Below are 19,307 nucleotides of genomic sequence, written 5' to 3'. Positions count from 1 at the left end.
TGTCAGACTCTCAGTCCTGTCTTGCTATGTTGAACATGTCCACATTAAAGTGATAGAGCTGCTGTAATAGAAAACCACCCATTTAGAACTGAATCAAGCTGACCCGAACTGAATCAACTCAATGTGCCCCCATGGAAAAGTGGTACCAGTGGAAGATTCCACCAAAACATACTATAAACCACCGCTGAAATGTCTTCCTACCTGTGGCCATCAGATTCCAAACTTCCTCTGTTAAGGTTTGACACATATTATAATGGGATAGGTGGAATTATTTTTTGATTATCAGGACAATGATCAATATATGTGCAATAACACAAATGACCACCATCTCTGTGTAGCCAATCAATTCAATTTAACAATGTTTACTTATTTTTAAATTCTATTTTCAGTTTCTTGTCTTTCTTGTTGTTCATGTTGTTGGGAATGGGATTAGTTGTAAAACTAGAATCCCCCCCAAGGAATAAATACAGTATTCCAACTCTGATCATGCTGTAGGAGTGTTTCTCAGTAGCAGAGTCTGGGAAACTGCTCAGACTAGAGGGAAAATGTATGGTACTACATATGTTTTTGAGCAAAACCTGTGTAATTCTGCCCATGATTTGAGACTGGGATGGAGGTTCCCTTTCCACCGGCACAATAACCCGAAACATAAAAGCAACACTTGAGAGGTTTAAGGCAGAGGCATTTAAATGTGTTAGAATGACTTAGTGAAACCCCAGATCGCGATCCAATTGAAAAACTGTGGTTAGTCTTGAAGATTACTGTTCACAGGTGAAAACTATCTATAATGAAGGAGCTGGATATTAGGATATTTGCCTTGCAAAATATCCAAGTGGCAAGACGAGGAAAGCTCATAGAAACTTATCTAAAGCGACATGCTCTCTGAATTTAGAGGTGGGGGTATGTACGTCAAAGTTTTCTGTTATTTTGTCCAATTTGTTGCTTCACAATAAACAAGAATAATACATCTTCAAAGGTTGTAGGCATTTTATATAAACAAAATTGTGCAAACTCAAAGAATCCATTTTAATTCCAGGTTGTGAGGCAAAAAAATATATGTATATATTTTGCTGGCCGCTATTTTTGGATAGCATGAAAAAACATCTCTGTAGGTTTGACTGAGTTTGTGATTGCAGGGGATTTCACTTAAAATTCTATATTTTATCTTACTTCAATAATATATCTCAGTCTGTTCTATCAGGCATTATGCTGCACAGCCTGTGTAATGTAAAGTTTACCATCTGTACTTGCACACTGGAGTCTATCAGGACTTTATGCATACTTTCATGTGAAGCTGCAATGTTTGTGACCGCAATGACAGTGTATCCTGATATCAACAAAAAGCACAAATTTAAATGATAGTGCCAAATACCTTGCAGAAAAAAAAAGAACAAATAAATAATGTTGGCCAGATAGTGAGTAAAAATAAAAATAACAATGAGGTTTTGTCACAGTTCTCTGTTATTTATGTTTTGTGTAAAGTTTATTTTTGTTTTGTGCCTCCCTTAGTTCCCCAGGTTATACATCACAACTCTGTTCCTCATGCCCTCCCTCCAAGGTCTCATCATCTTGCCATAGCTCAGTCTCATCAGTACTGCAATTTGGGCTGGCAACCTCCACACTTCATAACATGTTTGTTTGTAAGTAAAACAGTGTAGCAATCATTTTCTGTTATCATTTAGATAATTTATCTCTCACGTACTTCAAAATCTGCAATTATATGCTATTGAGAAGTTACTTTATTTCCAGTTCTTTACTTTTTTGTCTCTATTGAGTAAATCATTTGAGGAAAAAAAGCACATCACTGGCCATGCAAGGCTGTAGTAAAAAATACACACCTCTGAGTGTAATGCTATAGCACAACTGCATAAAGACTTATGGATATGTGCTGGAAAAGATGCAAACACATATGTAGAGCTCTTTTAGCAGTAATAAATCAGCTTTTCAGCATCCGACTATTTTGCTACAGGTTAATGGGGACTGACCCACTCCAGCTAATGGGCTGCAGCTTCCTCCTCCAGGCTTTCAAATTTCATAAGTTTAAGTTATGTTTTGTGTTTTCTGTGTGTATTCACATGTATATTTGTAGCAAAGGTTTTCAGAGAACGCAGTGAAAGATCAAATACCATGTAAAAAAAAAAATGTCTCTTCACTTACTTTTTTTTCCCTAAAGCTATGTCTGCCAATTGACAATTTTTGAATGAAACAAATAGATTGTTATTTTTTCCAGAGTGTTTGACTAAGTCTTCTTTTTTTAGTTTGTACATTTTTTTTAATTTGAGCCATCATAGGCAGGTTAAACAAAGGTATTAGTTGTGAGATTTAATAATGCTAGAAAGTGTGAAAAAACCTAAATACAAAATTAGTGACAGTTTTGTTTAAAAATGTGTTATCGATTTGTGGATAAGATAATTATCACCACTGCCTTAGAGCAAGAGCTAGTTTGAAGCAGCAAGATTCTCTCTGTTTATTGACAGAACAACTGCTTATCCATTTTGTTCTGCAATTTGTCATAATACTGTTGACAAGAGACTGATTATTGTGCACAAAACATGGGATGCCTGGAATGTAATTGTTTTCATAATGGGACGTGTACGCTATGCATACACACCGCTAACTTCACAAACATACCCACGTGCAAACACAAAGAGGGCAAATCACAGATGAGTCAACAGCAACAGTAAATCCCTCTTTTCAAGACTTCATGTTTGTTTTCGTCAACAACAAGCAAGAGACGTTAGTTTTCAAAAAATATAATTACACCCTTGAGCTCTGACCAGTTTATTTTAAGCACACCACAAAAACAATTCTGTGTGAGGAAATTCTGGGTTCTTGAATAATACTAATACTAACAATAATGTTTTGCCAAATTCTGAAGTAGCAATTCACGAGAGAGGCAAATTGACAACTTTACTAACAAGCCACCTTGTGTTCAACTCATAGCCAGAGTAAATTCAACAGTATGCTGATATCTGCATGGCAACAGTGTGTGCTGGAAATAAAATGTTATACTATTAAATGTAATTACATTTACAGAGTTTATTATAATTTAAATTGTTGCCATTATTTTATTTTTGTTGCCAAGCAGATGGAGTAAAATTGTTATTTATGAACTCTCCCAAGCAAGGTATCTGCCAACATAAGATTACAATATGCAGCAAAGAAAAGTGGACAGCTGCAATTAGGGATTCTGTTGTGTTGGGGTTTTTTTTCACACTGCAGTTGCTCTTAACAGTGAATGCAAATTAATGACTTGAATAATGAAGAAATCATTCTTTTTTTTCATATATGTATTTGGCCAATTACTTCTTGAAACTAAAGTTTAACATATTGGCAAATAAAGTGAATAAAGTGCATTTATAACAATAAATAGTCTTATATTATATGCATCCCATTTAGCATGGAACAGTGAATGATATCTCATAGATGTTTTTGGCAAAGAGTAGCCTCTATATTTTATTAGTAGAAAAGAGAATGACAAAAGTTCATAAACAGAAACACAAATTTAAATTTCAAAACCCTTTTTCTTGTGAAAATAGGAAATGGAAAATGGTCTGTACTTGTATAGCGCTGTATCAAGTCCTGCTGACCTGAAAGTGCTTCACACTACAGTCATTCACCCATTCACACACTGACAGTAATAAGCTACATTTTTAGCCATAGCTACCCTAGGGCAGACTGACAGAAGAGAGGCTGCCATACGATCGGCATCACCTGAAAAAAAATTGTTCATGCACAGCATCCTTTTGTTTATTCAATTTTGTTTATTGTTATTTCTCATGACATTAATATATAGGGACTCAGCATAAATTACCATGATGAAAGACCTAAGTAAGAAGTGATCCATGTTCTTGATACTGAAAAAAATCGCAAGTCAAATTTGGTTGCATTAGTTGAATATATTACAACTTGCTGGACATTGTATTTTCAAATTGTTTCACATGTTTGGTAACACTAAACTTTTCCTTTTCTATGATTTACCTTTGTTAAAGTGTTTATCATGTGTTTGTCTGGTTTCCTGTGTTCCATACACAGTAGCAAATATGTTGTAACATTTATGAAAATTGTTTCCGACATGCAGCACTGAGGGCTGATGTGATTTCTATATTTGTAGAGCTGGAACCTCATTTATCCCTTTGTAATTGTAACAGAAGCTAAATAAGGAAAAATCTAGTGAATGGAAAAAAAAAACAGAATAAAACAGGATGATTATTACAGGAAAATATGAGTACCTCATGCTCCCTCTCAGAGTCATTGTTTGGAACTTTGGTATCCCATTTTGGTTTTCATTTACTAAGAATCTCTCTTTCATAAAAGCTCCTTCCATGGACCTCTAGCCCTGATAACTCCCACATCACCCACTTGTCAGAAACCATAAGCTCTGCATGGAATGAATTCCCTGTCACTGTCATTGCTGCTGGCCATCCAGAGAAACAATCTTCTTTGACTCTGTCCTAAAGACACCTCCAACCTTGAATCAGGAAATTCTGGAAACCCGCTGTTCACTGCATCTCTTAGTAAAACAAGCAATTAGTGTGTTAATGCGTAACTGAAAAAGTATATTAAAAAAAACTACAGTTTGCAGTAAGTTTGCATTAAAAAAACTGACAACAATTTTCTTTAGATACAGGTACCATCATTGCACTGAAGGACAATCATTTATTCCACAAACTCCATCAGTACAGTATGTCTAAAACTTAAAGAGAATGAGGTTTAAAGCTGTGTTCTGAATTTAGAAAAAAAACTAACTAACAGATTCAAACATACATTTGTAATGAGTTATTTTTTATGGCTTTTACAATCTTTTGAAAAGAGATATTTTGCTGTGCTACCAATACTTTTACATACATTCAAAATGTGTTTCTCCATCAGATTTGGTTTCTTTAATCGTATAAGCATCAGGTTATTTTATCTTGTCAGAAGGAAAGCTTACATTCAGTCAATAACAGTTCAACAAGTACAGTCAAACTGAACAACTCTATTAATGAGCCACTTGGAAGAATTCCAAAAAAAAAAAAAACATACAAACAAGTGAATGTTGATATTTATAATGGAAGGGCTGAAGTCACATAAGATTTATATGCTTATTTGTTTTGTTGCTCATTTTTCTAACCCACTTATCTTTTACATAAACAGTACAGAGGCGGTTTTTTTCCCTAAATGGATTGATATCTACAAGCCAAGACAACCATGTATGCACACTCTTTATTGTCAGTGAAGAACCTGTAATTACCTTAACATACATATTTTTCAGTCTGTGACAGGAAGCTGTTCTATATCCACACACTGGCATTTTTGCTGCTGCCAATTTTAAACTCAAACACTAAATAATTGCGTCATAACAATGAGTCAGTTGACACTGTGTTATTGAACTTCTTGTCAACTGGAACTCCACCAAATCTGTTGCAACAGACTGAAGACACAACAAATGCTACATCCTCTTCAGCTACAGTAACACTAGGCAGTCTCTCCATTAAATGTGCCAAGTTGGAGAACATTTAAATGGCTCATAGTTAATAGTATTTTGACAGTTCTTCTAAGTTTAGCTTTGCCCCTTGTGAAACATATATTCAGCCATCTATCGTCTACACCCGCTTTTCTGTCCAGGGTCATGGGGGAACTGCTGCCTTTCTCCAGTGGTCTTTGAGTGAGAGGCAGGGTACAGCCTGGATAGGTCATCAATCTATTATAGGGCAACACAAAAACAACCCTGCACACATTCATGCCCAAGTGCAATTTAGTGTAATTAACCAAATGGTTATGTTTTTGGACTGTGGGAGAAAGCCAGAACATCCTGAGAGAACCAACGCATGCATACGGGTAACACAAAAACTCTATGCAGAAAGACCTCAGGCTGGGATATAAACTAAGGACCTTTTTGCTGCAAGGCAACAGTGCTACCAACTGCTGCATGGAGCTACACAGTGGCACAGTTGATAGAAACAAAATGTGGACAGCAAGATTGCAATCCTATGTCCAGTTAGTTTCTTGTCCTGTAACTCTGGAGGAAGTACTAATTCCAAAAAATCACTAAGACGAGTTACATAAATACTGAAGTTAGTGGTATCCAAACCTTTTGCAGCATGGGTCAACATCACCAAGTTTAAATTACAGGTGGACCGCGATATTCTTTTTTGTTACTGTTTTTTTTTAACAATGCAAAAATGTCTTTATTTAGATTTTTTTTCTATTTTAAACCAAGTATATTTTTTAGCACATCTAAGTCGTTGAACAACAGGTCTCCCATATTCCCTCATCAAAGAACGACATACAGTTTCTTTATTTTTTACGTTTATGAATTTCTATATTGTTAGTCTAAAATAAGCTAATTTTCATCTATTTCCACCAAGATCAATAGAGTATGGTTGACTCTTTCTTTGACAAACACAGTCTGTATATAAGGTTACTGAGTGGCTGAGTCCAAGTCTACTATTGAGTAAAAATTACTTGGTGTTTGTGGTCCATGTATTTCTGAAATATAAAATCAAAGCAAAATGTGGTTGAAACCCTGGTTGAAAAACATTATTAAGAGGTTCCAGTCCAAACACAAGCCATGTAGAGAGTAAAACAAACACATGGCAGAGGGTATTCTAGTCAGGTGAGCCCAGAATACAACATTCTGGCCCAAATATAAAGCCCTGCATGTGGTAAAACATTAACACTGGACATCACCATAAACACGCTTTCCCTGCTCAAAAAAATGTTGGTGGCAGTACTGAAGGAATGCCTTCATTCAGTAGGTGCAGGAAAGCTAGGCAGAGTAAATGTGGCGCAATCCCATGGAAAAACATTTTAATTGCTGAAAAAGACCAGACACAAATCAGGACCCACCACCCAATAACAACATGATAGTGAGCATAATATTGACTTCCCAAATATACAACCAGAGCTACATTTGAATGGCCTTTATTGAATGTGCTAGACTGTCTCTTTCAAAGCTCAAACACAAATCAAACTAAGGAAGAAAAAATATGCTTTCCATCCAATCTGACTGGGCTTGAGCTATTTTGCAAAAACAGAATGGGCAAACATTTCAATCTGTAGTTTGAAAACTGGTAGAGGCATACCCCAAAGCTCTGGCAACTGTATTTGCAGTGAAAATTGGTACCACAAAGCACCGACTCAGACAGGCTGAATACAACCACAGGCCACACGTCAGATTTGTATTAGTAAAACTCCAAATTGTTTTCTTTTTATTTCACAATTGTGCACTACTTTGTGTTGGTCACATTAAATTCCAGTAAAATGCATTGAAGAATGTGGTTGTAACGTGTAAGATGCGAGAAAGTTCAGATTTATGAATACTTCCAGGCAATATATGTCTGTGTAAAATACAGAAATGCCTTTGATTGCTATACTAATAATTAATCTGTAAAATTCTTTGTTGCAGTTAGTTTATTTAACGACAATCAAATATCAGTGTCCATTATCAACACAAGCAGGGCTAAGCTTGTTTTTTTTTTTTTTTTATTAGACTAGAAAGCCACAAATCTATTTACCTTAGGGTGTATTTTAATTTCATGTATACTACCATGGGTGGTGGATCAAAACTTTTTTTTTTATCTTAGTTGTTATTTTTATTACTGCTTTCTCTATGCAAGCAACAAACAAATGTTTAATGTACAGCTGCACCAACAGCAAAATGTCTTGTGATGTATTGACTCTTGAAGCTTCATAAAGTTACCTTAGGAATTGTATGGAAACTGGGCATGCCTCGTAGATCACAACACAATTAAACATGTAAATGCTCCAAGTCTCATTTTGATCCATTGCAAATGTATGTTAATTACACATAATTTAAGGCTAAGATTTTATTTTTCAGTCTTAAATATGAAATATGAATCTGCAGATCCATACTCTAAATGGTTTATCGAGCTGCATTGCAGTGCATTATGGTATTGCCTTCCCTAATCGCTTAACTCCAGTATTCTTCTTTCCTCTGTTCTCTTCATTGCTTTTTCATTGCAGCTGTATCCCCCATTTATTCCATCCCATTTCACAAGCTGTTTTAAATGTGCTTCCTCATCTAAAGCATCCACAATTCAATGGCAAAGTAATAAACAGGATATAGATAAAGTACAACAGGCAACTTGAAATGACAGGTGTTGTGAAATCATGTCTCAGCAGCCCAACCTCTCCACAAACATGCCTGTAAATAATTGAAACACTAATCAGTCCATAATTACAAGAGACGTCTCCTTACATCAAATGAAGTCAATGTAATCGCCAGTGGGCTGACAGGGGAGAAGAGAGGAGAAAACAAAGGAGATGAGGCATGATGTAAAAGTTATGGCCCATGAAGAAGAAGAAGGGAGGTGCTGACATTTTGACTAATATGCTACTTTGTCCAGATATGGCTCCACTGCACCCAAGAAATTATAGGGGCAAGAACTTTTCACAAGCAGAGATGATTTTCACGGCACCACAGCCTTCTAAATTATCAAGTGAAATATGATTTTCTTCATTCTAAACACAGTTTTCTGTTTTGTTGGCTTCAGCCTATATCTCTGACCTTCTAGAGTCCTACAACTGCTGTTGCAGTCTGAGATCTTCCGGTAAAGCCTGCTAGTGGTTCCACGAAAACATTTAGAGACAGGATGGGTTAAATTCTTTCAAGCCGTGGACCCACGATTGAGGAAGTGCCTTTTCTCTGTCTTTGTACTGTCTTGTTTGTGTTGATTCTTTTAAAAAGCAGTCGAAGACTAATCTATTCAGACTGGCTTTTAACATACCTTTATGCTGTATGATGTTTATATATATCTAGTAAACATTTAACAGTGTGTCTTTGTTTTAATTGTGAAGCACATTTTGTTTTTTTGACCTCTTAAAAGATGCTACATAAATAGTTAGTTTGCTTACTAATAAAATATCCCTTATTCAGCCATATTCTAATGGTATTAACAATATGAGCAATTAAAAATTTGTATTAAGAGCTTCAGGTCTGATTTTTCACCGTAAGAACTGCATCTAGTTGACAAGGATGCATGAAGCAAGTTGGTTGCTTTCAATGGGAAATAAAACCGACAAAGCAGTCTGGAGGCTTGTAACCCACAGCTCAGGGAAGAAGAATGAATGGCCTTTTTTAAACTCCATTATGTCTGACATACAGGTGGATTTTTCTATAATCACTGTGGAAGTAATACCGCTAAGTGCGTCCGTGCTTGTTTTTCATTGCTTTTGAACTCAGTGAATCCATCTATGTGTGCCATTATTGCACTTAATCAGACTTGAAAAAAATAAAAAAAATTGTACTTCCTTCATTCAGCAAATTTGCTATAAAATCACCTCTTTTTTATTTTTTACATTGCATCATTGCAAGTGAGAGCCGTGCAGTTCTGGGCTTTTTAAATCTGCCCTTAAAGCCATGCAGGCAAATGACAAATTGTTAGTGTAAAATAAATGTCACAATTACTCCTCTACTCTACAACCCCAAGAAGATTTAGAATTTGTTTAAAAAAAAAAAAAAAAAAACGTGTTAGACTGAGATATTTCTCCGGGCTCTTCCGGTGAAGGGACCAGCCAGTAGGTGGGGGTAAAGGCTCCCCTATTTTTACTCCCTCTCCTCTGGATCTCTCCTTAATCCGTGACTCCCTCTCCCCTGCCCCCTGATGGTAAAGGCCAACTGAGCTCTGGAGAATATTTATGAGCAGGAGAGAGCAATTGGTTTAAAATCATTCGCCAAAGGAAGGAGGGTAGGAGAAGACAAAGGGGTGGGGGACAAGAGAGATAAAATGTGAGAAAGACATGGAAATAATGCCAAAGAGAGGCTAGATTTTAATGAGGATTTTTTTATTAACTTTCTGGTAAACTGAGTAAATTAGCACACATTTTGCTGGTTCGACTTATTTTTAACCCATCTATACTGTGTATATGTAACTAGGCTTCTGTTCTTACTGGTAAAATGTGCTGTAAGTGGTCCAGATTGAGAGTATTGTCTCCAAAGTTGAATGTAAGCTTCAAAGGTTTATGTTCAGAATATTAAATGTGTAGTGGTGAGGGTATAAAAGGTTAAACCTTTGCTTATCATATGTACAATAAGTGCAACAATGTGAAAAATCAGAACATTCATCTCCCTTTTAGACCCAGTTAAGTCCTTGTAGAATCACAGGAGAGATGGTGCCTATCTCCATCGGTCACACTGGGGAAGAAGCAGGGTATACCCAAGACAGGTCAACAGTCCATCGCAGTACAACACAGAGGCACACTGGACAAACAAGCATGCAAACACACGTCCACACCCAAGGGTAATTTACCCTGGCCAATTAATCTAAAATGAAAGCTTTTGGACTGTGGGATGCAAAAAAAGTCACTCTGGCAACCTCTCTACACTGCTCCCTGTCTAGATTGAAAACCCGGGGATTTCTTTCTGCAAGGCAGCAATGCTGAAAACTGCTCCACTTTACAGGCCCAAAACAAACAAACAGCAAAACCTATAAATGACTTTAATCCCATTATTTTTTTCTTCCTGAAATCATGAGTCTTTTCTTCCGCCAGATAAAAAAAAACCCTGTGATCTCTTCATTCGTCAACATCCTTGATTGCTTTTTGATGAATGGTGGTGTTAAAGGTGCAATATATTTAAAGCGTTAAAAGGTTGTTTTTTTATTTAAGGCAGTGGAAAGCAGATGCAAATGCGGGAACATTATCTTTTTACTTTACCGAGATGCTATATAACCTTTTCATTTTATCTCTGACTATAGTTTGCTGTAGTCAGCTAGAGTTCTCGCTAATTCTTGCAACAACCAAAAAACTACATTGTAAACCATGGGTGCACAACTTTCCATACAAAAGTAATGGTAAAATATGTTTAGATTTCTAGAATGTAAATTAGTCAATCTTCCGCGTCAATTTAACTAATGAATTCTAATACCTGTCAGCTTTTCATGCCTTAGCTGAGGTGCAAAATGAGAAAGCGAGAAGGGGAGAACAAGGTCTGCCATTCTAAAAAAAAAAAAAAAAAAAAGAGGACACCAGCAGAGATGTAAGAAGGGAGGAAATGATGGATGTAGGGAAGCAAACAGAGCTACATTCTCTTTCTTTGCTTGGCATTGTTGCCCCTGTCAGCTGCAAAATGCCAGTGTCAGTCAAGCCTCCGTTCATCTGGCAACAGCCCTCCCACTGAACAGTGGCCGACACCCTCGGCACAGATTATCAAAACACTTACTTGCACGTACAGCTAAAAGTACAGACACTCATCTTTACAGAGCGAGTTTTGCTCAATCAACCTGCATAGCGTCCACTGATGAAGATTGCTGGTGGGTAAACAAAGCACTACAATTTTGGTACAGTAACAAGGTCATCATTTAGTTTGGCATAGACATAAAATTTTCCAGGGAGGGGGATTTAAACTAATCAGAGGAATTTTTTAATCTTAACCGGACATACAAAAATAGAGTGAAGTAGTGATTTTTTTAACTTAATATTTGATATACAAAGATCCATCCCTCACAGCAACAAACATACACCAACAAACAAGATTTGGCTCTTTCAGATACAGTATGCAGTGTGTGTAGGTCACACTGCCTGACACAGATGTTTGCTGAACCACCAGCCTAAAAGGATTTAATCAGTCTGGGTTTCCAGGGCTCTCTAGACTAACTTTCCACTCTGGGTGCACTGGTGCGACTACATTTTTCTTTCTTAGGCGCACTAGCACAAATGTCAGGTGCAACAAAATCACATTTAGCAACGCAGTTTAGGAGGTTGCCATTTTTATATTTATGTATAAATCACTGTTCATATAGACAGTATTAAATTGTTAATGACTAACAATGTTAACATAAAGTCTTTATTTGAAACACAATCCCACAAGATCTTTTACCACTAGAAAAAGTGTTTGTGCTTAAAGTGCTTCACTGAGATGAAATTTAAACTTTGAAACAATATATATATATATATATATATATATATATATATATATATATATATATATGCGTGTGTGTGTGTGGGTGTGTGTGTGCGCACCATTGATTCAGTCATGTAATTTTTTTATTAGTATAATTGCCTATCTTTAGTGAGCCATTATGTGACCCCATTTTTCTGTCAGTTTGCTGTTGATACATATAAAACATATCGCTGAGGGAGGGTCATTATATTTTTATTTAAATTTAGTTTCAAAACAAACATGGATCTGGCCTATGCAAATCATATTTTTACAGCGTAAACAAATAAAAGATATTCAGCAGCAGCCCTACACAACTCCTGTCTCTGTGGTACTTTTGCTGAATATTGTCTTTGATTGTCTTTTCTTTGTGATCAGCTCTTGCAGCAGAATAGGCTGCTATGGATTCGTACTTGTTTTTTTTTTTTTTTTTGGAGGGGCTCTATTTGTCAGCTTCAGTGTAGCTCCACCATAACCACCATGTGTTATTATCAGCTACAACAGGTTTGTTTCATTGCTTCACTATATACTAGCCGACCAATCATCCTGCATTTTTCTCCATAATGCAGCAGAATCAGGTGTTACATGGTTCAGAACTTAGCACCTGAGAAGTGGATTTTGACTGGGCCGACAGAGAACCACCTTTGAGCTTTTTTTATGTATAAGGCTAATATTTACACTGATAGCTTTACCTTATGTTGTCCTGGAAGTTTACAACTTCACTTTTTCATATACTGGACGTTATCACATGCTTTTATATGTTGCTCTGTAACATTAGTTTTCTAGCATTAGTTAGCACTAGCACAGCTAGCATGCGATATTGTTCACAACATTTCGTTTTTGGCAATGTTTATGACTTCCAGAAGAACCTCATTGTTTTGATCAAGTGAGTGGCAGCAGAGGGAGGGAGGCGCAGCGTCTGCGTGACAGGGCTGAACTCCACCGCGAGGCATGTCCATGTCGAGGCAGAAATGACAGTGTTGTGGAAATAACTTAATCATTTAGTTTGCTTCAAGAAAGGACAATGTATAAATCTGTCTTGTATATTAATTCATAGGATAGACTGGCGACCTGTCCAGGGTGTACCCCGCCTCTCTCCCAATGACAACTGGAGATAGACACCAGCACCCCTCGCGACCCCAACAGGGATAAGCGTATAGAAAAATGGATGGATGGATTTTTTATTATTATCATTTTCCACTAGTGCAACTTCTGATTTTTTTTTTTTTTTTTAGTTGCACCACTGAGAAATTAGGTTGCATGTGCAACCAAATTGGTCTAGAGCCCTGGGTTCAGTGTTGGTGTTCAAGCGCCTCAGATGTCTTTCTCTCCCAAGGACAAAACAAGAAAAAAAATCTATTGGACTATTAACATCAAGTATGTTTAACGGTCTTATAATACTTGAACGCTCAGGAGTACATTTACAGTAGAGATGCACCAATTAGGCTTTGTACTGGCCAAAATTGAGTTTCAGGTTTCCTTTGAGAGCTGACCTGCAATTGTTTTTTTTTCTTCTACGGACAAAATCACATAAAACAGAGAACAATGTGGTGGAGGTTTTATGATAGATGTAGCAGTTCTACATCGTACAATAATGGAGGGATATCAATATTAACTTCGTCCCAAACCTTGACCTGATTTTATGAAACTTTTATTTAACAAGTGGATCAGAGGATTATGCTATTGGTTGACGTATTTATACAAAGTATGGTGGAGATTCTTAGTTTCCCTTCATTTATTGAATAGGAAATTACATGTGATTGTTAATTATTTGACCTGCAAATGACAGATTAGAGTCAATAAAGGGGGGTGGAATCCAATATGAGGCCAACTGACTGGCGATGCTATAATCAGTTGTCCATCAAAAAGGGGTTTGTGATTGTAAACTATTTATTCTTTTTTTTTAATAACAATCTTCAATTGCAATTTGATGTTTAAAATACACCACTATTTTTGGAATTTTTCTGTCATTTACTCAAATGATATGGCCAACTGTGTGACATTATATATTTTCTGAATACACTTGGATAAACTTTGTGTCGCACTAAATTCTCCTCTGGTCTAAAGAAAAAAAAAATACCATAATACATTAAACGAAGCTTTCAGACAATACCCCACTGTGTCTTTGCACACAACCACCACACACTTCTAAAGCCACTCGGTCTACCCACTGTCACACATCAACAGGCTCAGTCTGATATCTGTAACGTCCCACTGCTTTGCTCAAACCCTCCTGTGGTATCTCCACTTTGAGCTTCCACTGATATGCACCATTTAGAGTTTGTATCATACTCCAACCATATGTCTCTGCTACCTACTAAAAAGGAGGCAAGCAGCCACAGCAAAAGAAGCTGGGATCTATGCAGAATGCACGCAGAGCTTTCATTTGTATGCAAAACTCCACGGAGTAATCTTCTCAGTCCCTCATCCCTCTGTTTGCCACCTCCTAAATCTGCATCTTTTGTGGTGAAAAGAAAAGCATAGTGTCATCTCTCGCCTATGCTTTGATGAACAACCCCTTTTCCCTCAAGGCATGGCTACAAAACGAGCCAAAGTGACAGCACTCCCTCTATGTTTTTTGTTCTTTTTTTTTTCCTATTCAGAATGAGATTCACAAAATGTTTTCCTTTTAAAGCTGTTTAGATATGCAAACTCTCCTTTCTTACCTGTATATTTTGTACTTGGTTGCGAATCCCTGCTGGTAGCGTTCTGTGAAATCAACAAACTCCTGTGAGTTGTGAAAAGGACCCTTCTCTGACAGGAGCCAGCCCAGGTGTCCATTTGAGCCGCTGAAGCCACCGCCGGTGGTGTCCGCGGCACTGGCCCCTCCTGACAACCAGCTCACGAGCAGGCTTAATGTCAACCACTTCCATAGAAACATGAGGGCCGTCAGTCTAGTGGTGGTGCACGGGCCACTCATGGTGCTTCCCCCGGCCCCGGTGACTCGTCATTCTCCTTTCAATCACAATGAGTCCTGATTCAAGGACAGAAAGCAAGATTGAGACCAAGAAAGAAAACATGCAATTTTACTTGGAATATCGTGATAAAAAAAAAAAAAAATTGTGCGTGGCAAATAACTACCTGGGGCTAATGACATCCCATCTACTGTTACAATAGATTATTATGTTGCGCTTAAGTAACTTTTTATACTTCAACTATTGTGCCGTTACCTTATTCTGTAAGTCTTTTGGTCCGTGGCTGGTCGAGAAAAAATCTCCGCAAAATCCTCTCATAGGACCGCGAAGTTCTGTTCAGCGGGGCGCGTATACTGGGGGGCATCGGATAAAGTATGATCGGATATGTTGCGCCCTAAAAAGGGCTACGCAAGTTGAACTAAACAGAAGATGAATCCAGAACTCCTCCTCTCTTAAAAAAAAAGAAAAAAAGAAAGAAAACGTTATGTTTCCAGCGGAGAAGCGCTGGAGATGCTTCAGCAGGAAGGATTCTCAAGTGCTCTCCAAGTGAGTTGCTGCGGACGTGATGTGTAAGAGATTCGGCTCTTCCAGGTGTACTAATAATTTTAACGCATCTTCCTAATGAGCAAACGAACAAAGTCCATTGAAGCGGGGTAAGCGGCTGTCCTATATGCCAGGTCGCTGTTGATTGGAGACGACGCTCTTGGGGCGTACGCGGAGCGCACGGAGAACCCCCGATGATCCTGACGGTGACTGAGCTCCCCAGCGCGCGGGATGTGTGAATGGCATTCAGGGCGCGCTCTCTCTCCCTCCTATGCCCATACCGCCGCAATTTAATTTATTCCAGCAGCGAGAATACTCCCGGTTGGCTGGGACGTAACTGGAGGAAGTGAGAGTAGGAGGCGTTCAGAAGTGGGGGTGGAGGGCAGGCTGCATGCGAGGATGGTCAGTTGATGGTGAACTGGGTGCTTCGTTTTAGAGAACCGATGGAGGGCACCTGCAGTCTGTATTAATATACAATAAATACAACAGGGACATATGTAAAGAAACCCTGTCTACGGATTACAGCTATAAATGATAAAAGCAAATTAGAAGACTTAAACCACTTTATTACAACAAATTAAGCACTGAATTAAAGCAGATTCTTTTTTTAAAAGAGAGATGCGGGTTATGACAAGGAAAGAATTGGTGAGCGGGATCTGGTTTATTATTAAAATGCACAAAGGAAAGTCTAAGTGCTGGTTGTTAAAACTGATTTTATCTCATATATAAATCCAACAGAATAAGTTACTTGAATAATGTCGTTAATTAAGGCGACGATCTTCATCTTCACGAGGAAGAAGAGGAGAAAGGAGGATTACCATAGTGCGTTCACGACCCCCCCCCCCCCCCAACACGCACGCACGCACACACACACACACACACACACACACACAGAGACGCGCGCGCGCACACACACATACACCACCCCGGAGTTATTCTCGTTATCTCCTATGCCTTGGTCCTCCTACGTCCCTATATGCTCCACAATAATCATCACTTTTACCATCAGCAAACTTAATTAGATCTGCTCTATCCGCGCGCCTGTGCGTCGGACACCGAGCGTGGATCATAGAGGCAGAGAGCACGCGAACCGAGGGAAGGATATGCGCTGCCTTTCAGCTTCTCAGCAGACGTTCAAAGGGAGGTTTTATACAGGGATTGGATTAGAGAAATGAACACCATTGAGTCTCCAGATTCGCCAGCTTCTAAACTCAAAGAGAGGCTGAAATCCCGTGGCGCAGCGACTTGCAAAATCTGAAGTGAAAGAATGAGTTGATTTGTCACGGTTTCATCATCATGTCCTGGGATTGGGTGCCTTTTTCCTCTGACCCTGCCTCGCAGCAATGAGGACTTGTGAAGGACAACTACCTAATAGAAACAGACAGTCTTTGGTCTATTGTGTTGTTTCTGAATAAAGGGAATTTTATTCTTCAGTATACTTTTACACTGCATTGCTGGTTGACCGGTTCTTGTTTGTCTGCAAACACACAACGTTTTTTTTTTTATTTAAAGTTTTGAATAAAAGATAGTGGATAGCTCATGGCTCATTACCTGCATAGCTTCAAACAGCATTTTAGGCAGTTCTTGGAGCACCATCGCTTTCAGAGGCCCAAAACTCATATGAGCAGAGTGGAAGCAAAGTCCCCATACTTCATATTTACAATTTCAAATAAATCATTCATCAGTTTGAGAGTGTCAGTGCACAAGAGCAGAATATGATTTCCTATATGTAGAACACTGGAGTGTGCACTGAAGCAAGTGGGCTTGTTTATTTCGTTTTCAGGAGAGACTGGCGAGGCAGGAGAATTGATTGCCAATTGATGCAACATAAGGTTGTCCGTCTGGACCACGTGGATGTAAACCAAGTGCAAAGAGGGAGAGGGATCAAAGACAATGTCACTGAAAAGTGCTCATTAACGCTCGAGGAAGGTGTGCAAAATGTGCAGGTCACAGTGGCTGAGCGGTGAACTGTAACAGGGAGTGAACCTTTGCTCTTTTGAAGCCCTGGTAGCCAAATATCACAAAAGCTGAATCTTGGCAGCTATATTCTGACATACATTATCCAGCTGGGCTTTGGATTTTGTAAACTGCAAAGGAATTTTTACTTTGAAGTTTGTAATGCGTTGGATGCAGCAGTATGTAACTGGACTCCACTTTACCCTCTGAAATTATTTGTATTTCAGTAGAAGTACTGATAATGAAATACACATAGACCCAAAGGGTAAATTAACCATCTATTCATCTTTGTATGTTGATATCATAAAACTTCACCATCTCAAAGCTCATACTCAGCCTTAAGATTAACAACTTTGTTAAGAAATTTGCCTAGAGGTTAAAAAATTAGTGAACAGTGAGAATTGAATACTGAACCTATTTTCGATGATAGTGATCAGAATCTGAACTCCAATTGAGTTCACCAAGTCTTTCTGTGTCTGCATGTCTGTTTCAGAAAGAAACATCCAAAAGAAGCATCTAAAGTTTATTTGACTTTGTTCTTCTCATTGCCTGTCGGTCGGAGTATTCATAGACTTACTGAAGGCATTTGACTCTGTCTCCATAAAATATTGCTTATGAAATTAGAGAGATGTGGAATTAGGGGAGTAATGTTAAACTGATAGAGAAGTTGCTATGAAAAAGAGACAGCAATTTGTGCAAATGTGATCATAAGTCATCATTATTGGATCTAACCAGTGGGCTTCTGCAGGGGCCCAAGCGGTTTATCTTATACATAAATTAATATGCAATCTATCAAACTTATTGACATATAATTCATAAGATTTTTTTGCAGATGACGCAGTATTTTTGCACTGGTAAGAATTTGCAGCAGCTTTTGGCAGTGGTCACAACAGTGCTTGTAAAAAATAAAATACTGGCTTAACATAAACTGTTCTTAAACCTGGGTTAAAATAAATTCATGTTATTTGAAAATAAAATATATACACAAACAGTAATAAAAATAACTATTGACGTTGATCTGCAAAGCTTTTGAAGTAAAATATCTAGGTCTGACCTTAGACCATAACATCTGCTAGAAACAAACTAACCAAGTGAAAACAAAATGATTGAAAACTGCGGTATACATGCTGGATCATAAATCACTGTTTATTTTGTATGCATTGCTGCATTTACCATATCTTAGGTAATGTGTAGCGATCTAGAACCACTGTACATATTTGAAAAGAAAGGAATTAGAATTATAAATAATGTGGCATTTAGGGAATATAAACTTTTACAATTTAAAACATTTGGGACTTAGTCAAATTCATAATTGCACAAGTCATGTTCAAGTCAAGAAAAACTTTACTTCCAAATATTCAAAACATTTTCACTGACAGGAAATTAAAATTTATTTGGAGATGTTAAAAAAAAACATTCCAGATAACTGCTAAGAATCTCTCTATATTTGTGTGTGTGGATTTGTGGATAAGGTTGGACAATGACTTTATACCATGCAATCACATAAATCAGTTAAAAAACATGAGACAATGAAAAGTTGATTGGGAGATATGTGGTAGTACATGGACGAAACTAGAAGTGAAGTTATGTTTTCTTGCTTTAACTGTGAGCAACTGAAATGGAGTCGGATAGACACATTTTGTTTTGTCCTTAATTTTATTATCTAATGTGTAAATAGTTGTATGTTATTTTTGTGTGCAAGGGAGAGATAGACTTTGAATATGTAAAAAAAAAAGAAAGGGGTAGGAATTCACACATTTTCCTGTTCCTATTTGTGCTAAACAAAATTTGTTGCTCTTTTATTATTGTTGTTGTTTGTGTATATTTGCAGCTGTTATGTTTTTTTCTTTTCTTTTTCTTGTATGTTTTTCTTTTAACATTCAAAATGCTCAAAATGAAAAAATAAGCAAAATATAATAAATAAACTACTTATGAATATAAACACAATACAAAATTGCTATATTTCAGGACCATGACAAATGTTGGACCTGACTGTAAATATATATATATTT

The 19,307-nt window shown here is 37.5% G+C and overlaps 1 protein-coding gene across 1 annotated transcript in view; it reads right to left on the bottom strand.

Annotated features, from left to right (window-relative positions):
* The window catches only part of LOC105918900 (BMP/retinoic acid-inducible neural-specific protein 3), a 78,982-nt gene extending 63,343 nt beyond the window's left edge, over positions 1-15,639 (bottom strand). Inside the window, exons 1-2 of the mRNA XM_012854083.3 lie at positions 15,052-15,639; positions 14,548-14,855 (exon numbers count right to left, since the gene is read on the bottom strand). Of these exons, the coding sequence (XP_012709537.1) occupies positions 14,548-14,801 (254 nt within the window). The 5' untranslated portion in view covers positions 14,802-14,855; positions 15,052-15,639. The remainder of the gene's footprint in view (positions 1-14,547; positions 14,856-15,051) is intronic.
* Positions 15,640-19,307: the final 3,668 nt, after the last annotated feature.

The sequence above is a fragment of the Fundulus heteroclitus genome, chromosome 9, assembly GCF_011125445.2.
Source record: "Fundulus heteroclitus isolate FHET01 chromosome 9, MU-UCD_Fhet_4.1, whole genome shotgun sequence".
Taxonomy (NCBI): Eukaryota; Metazoa; Chordata; class Actinopteri; order Cyprinodontiformes; family Fundulidae; genus Fundulus; species Fundulus heteroclitus.
The sequence above is the reverse complement of the archived record's forward strand: the minus strand, read 5'-3'. Positions and strand labels throughout refer to the sequence as shown.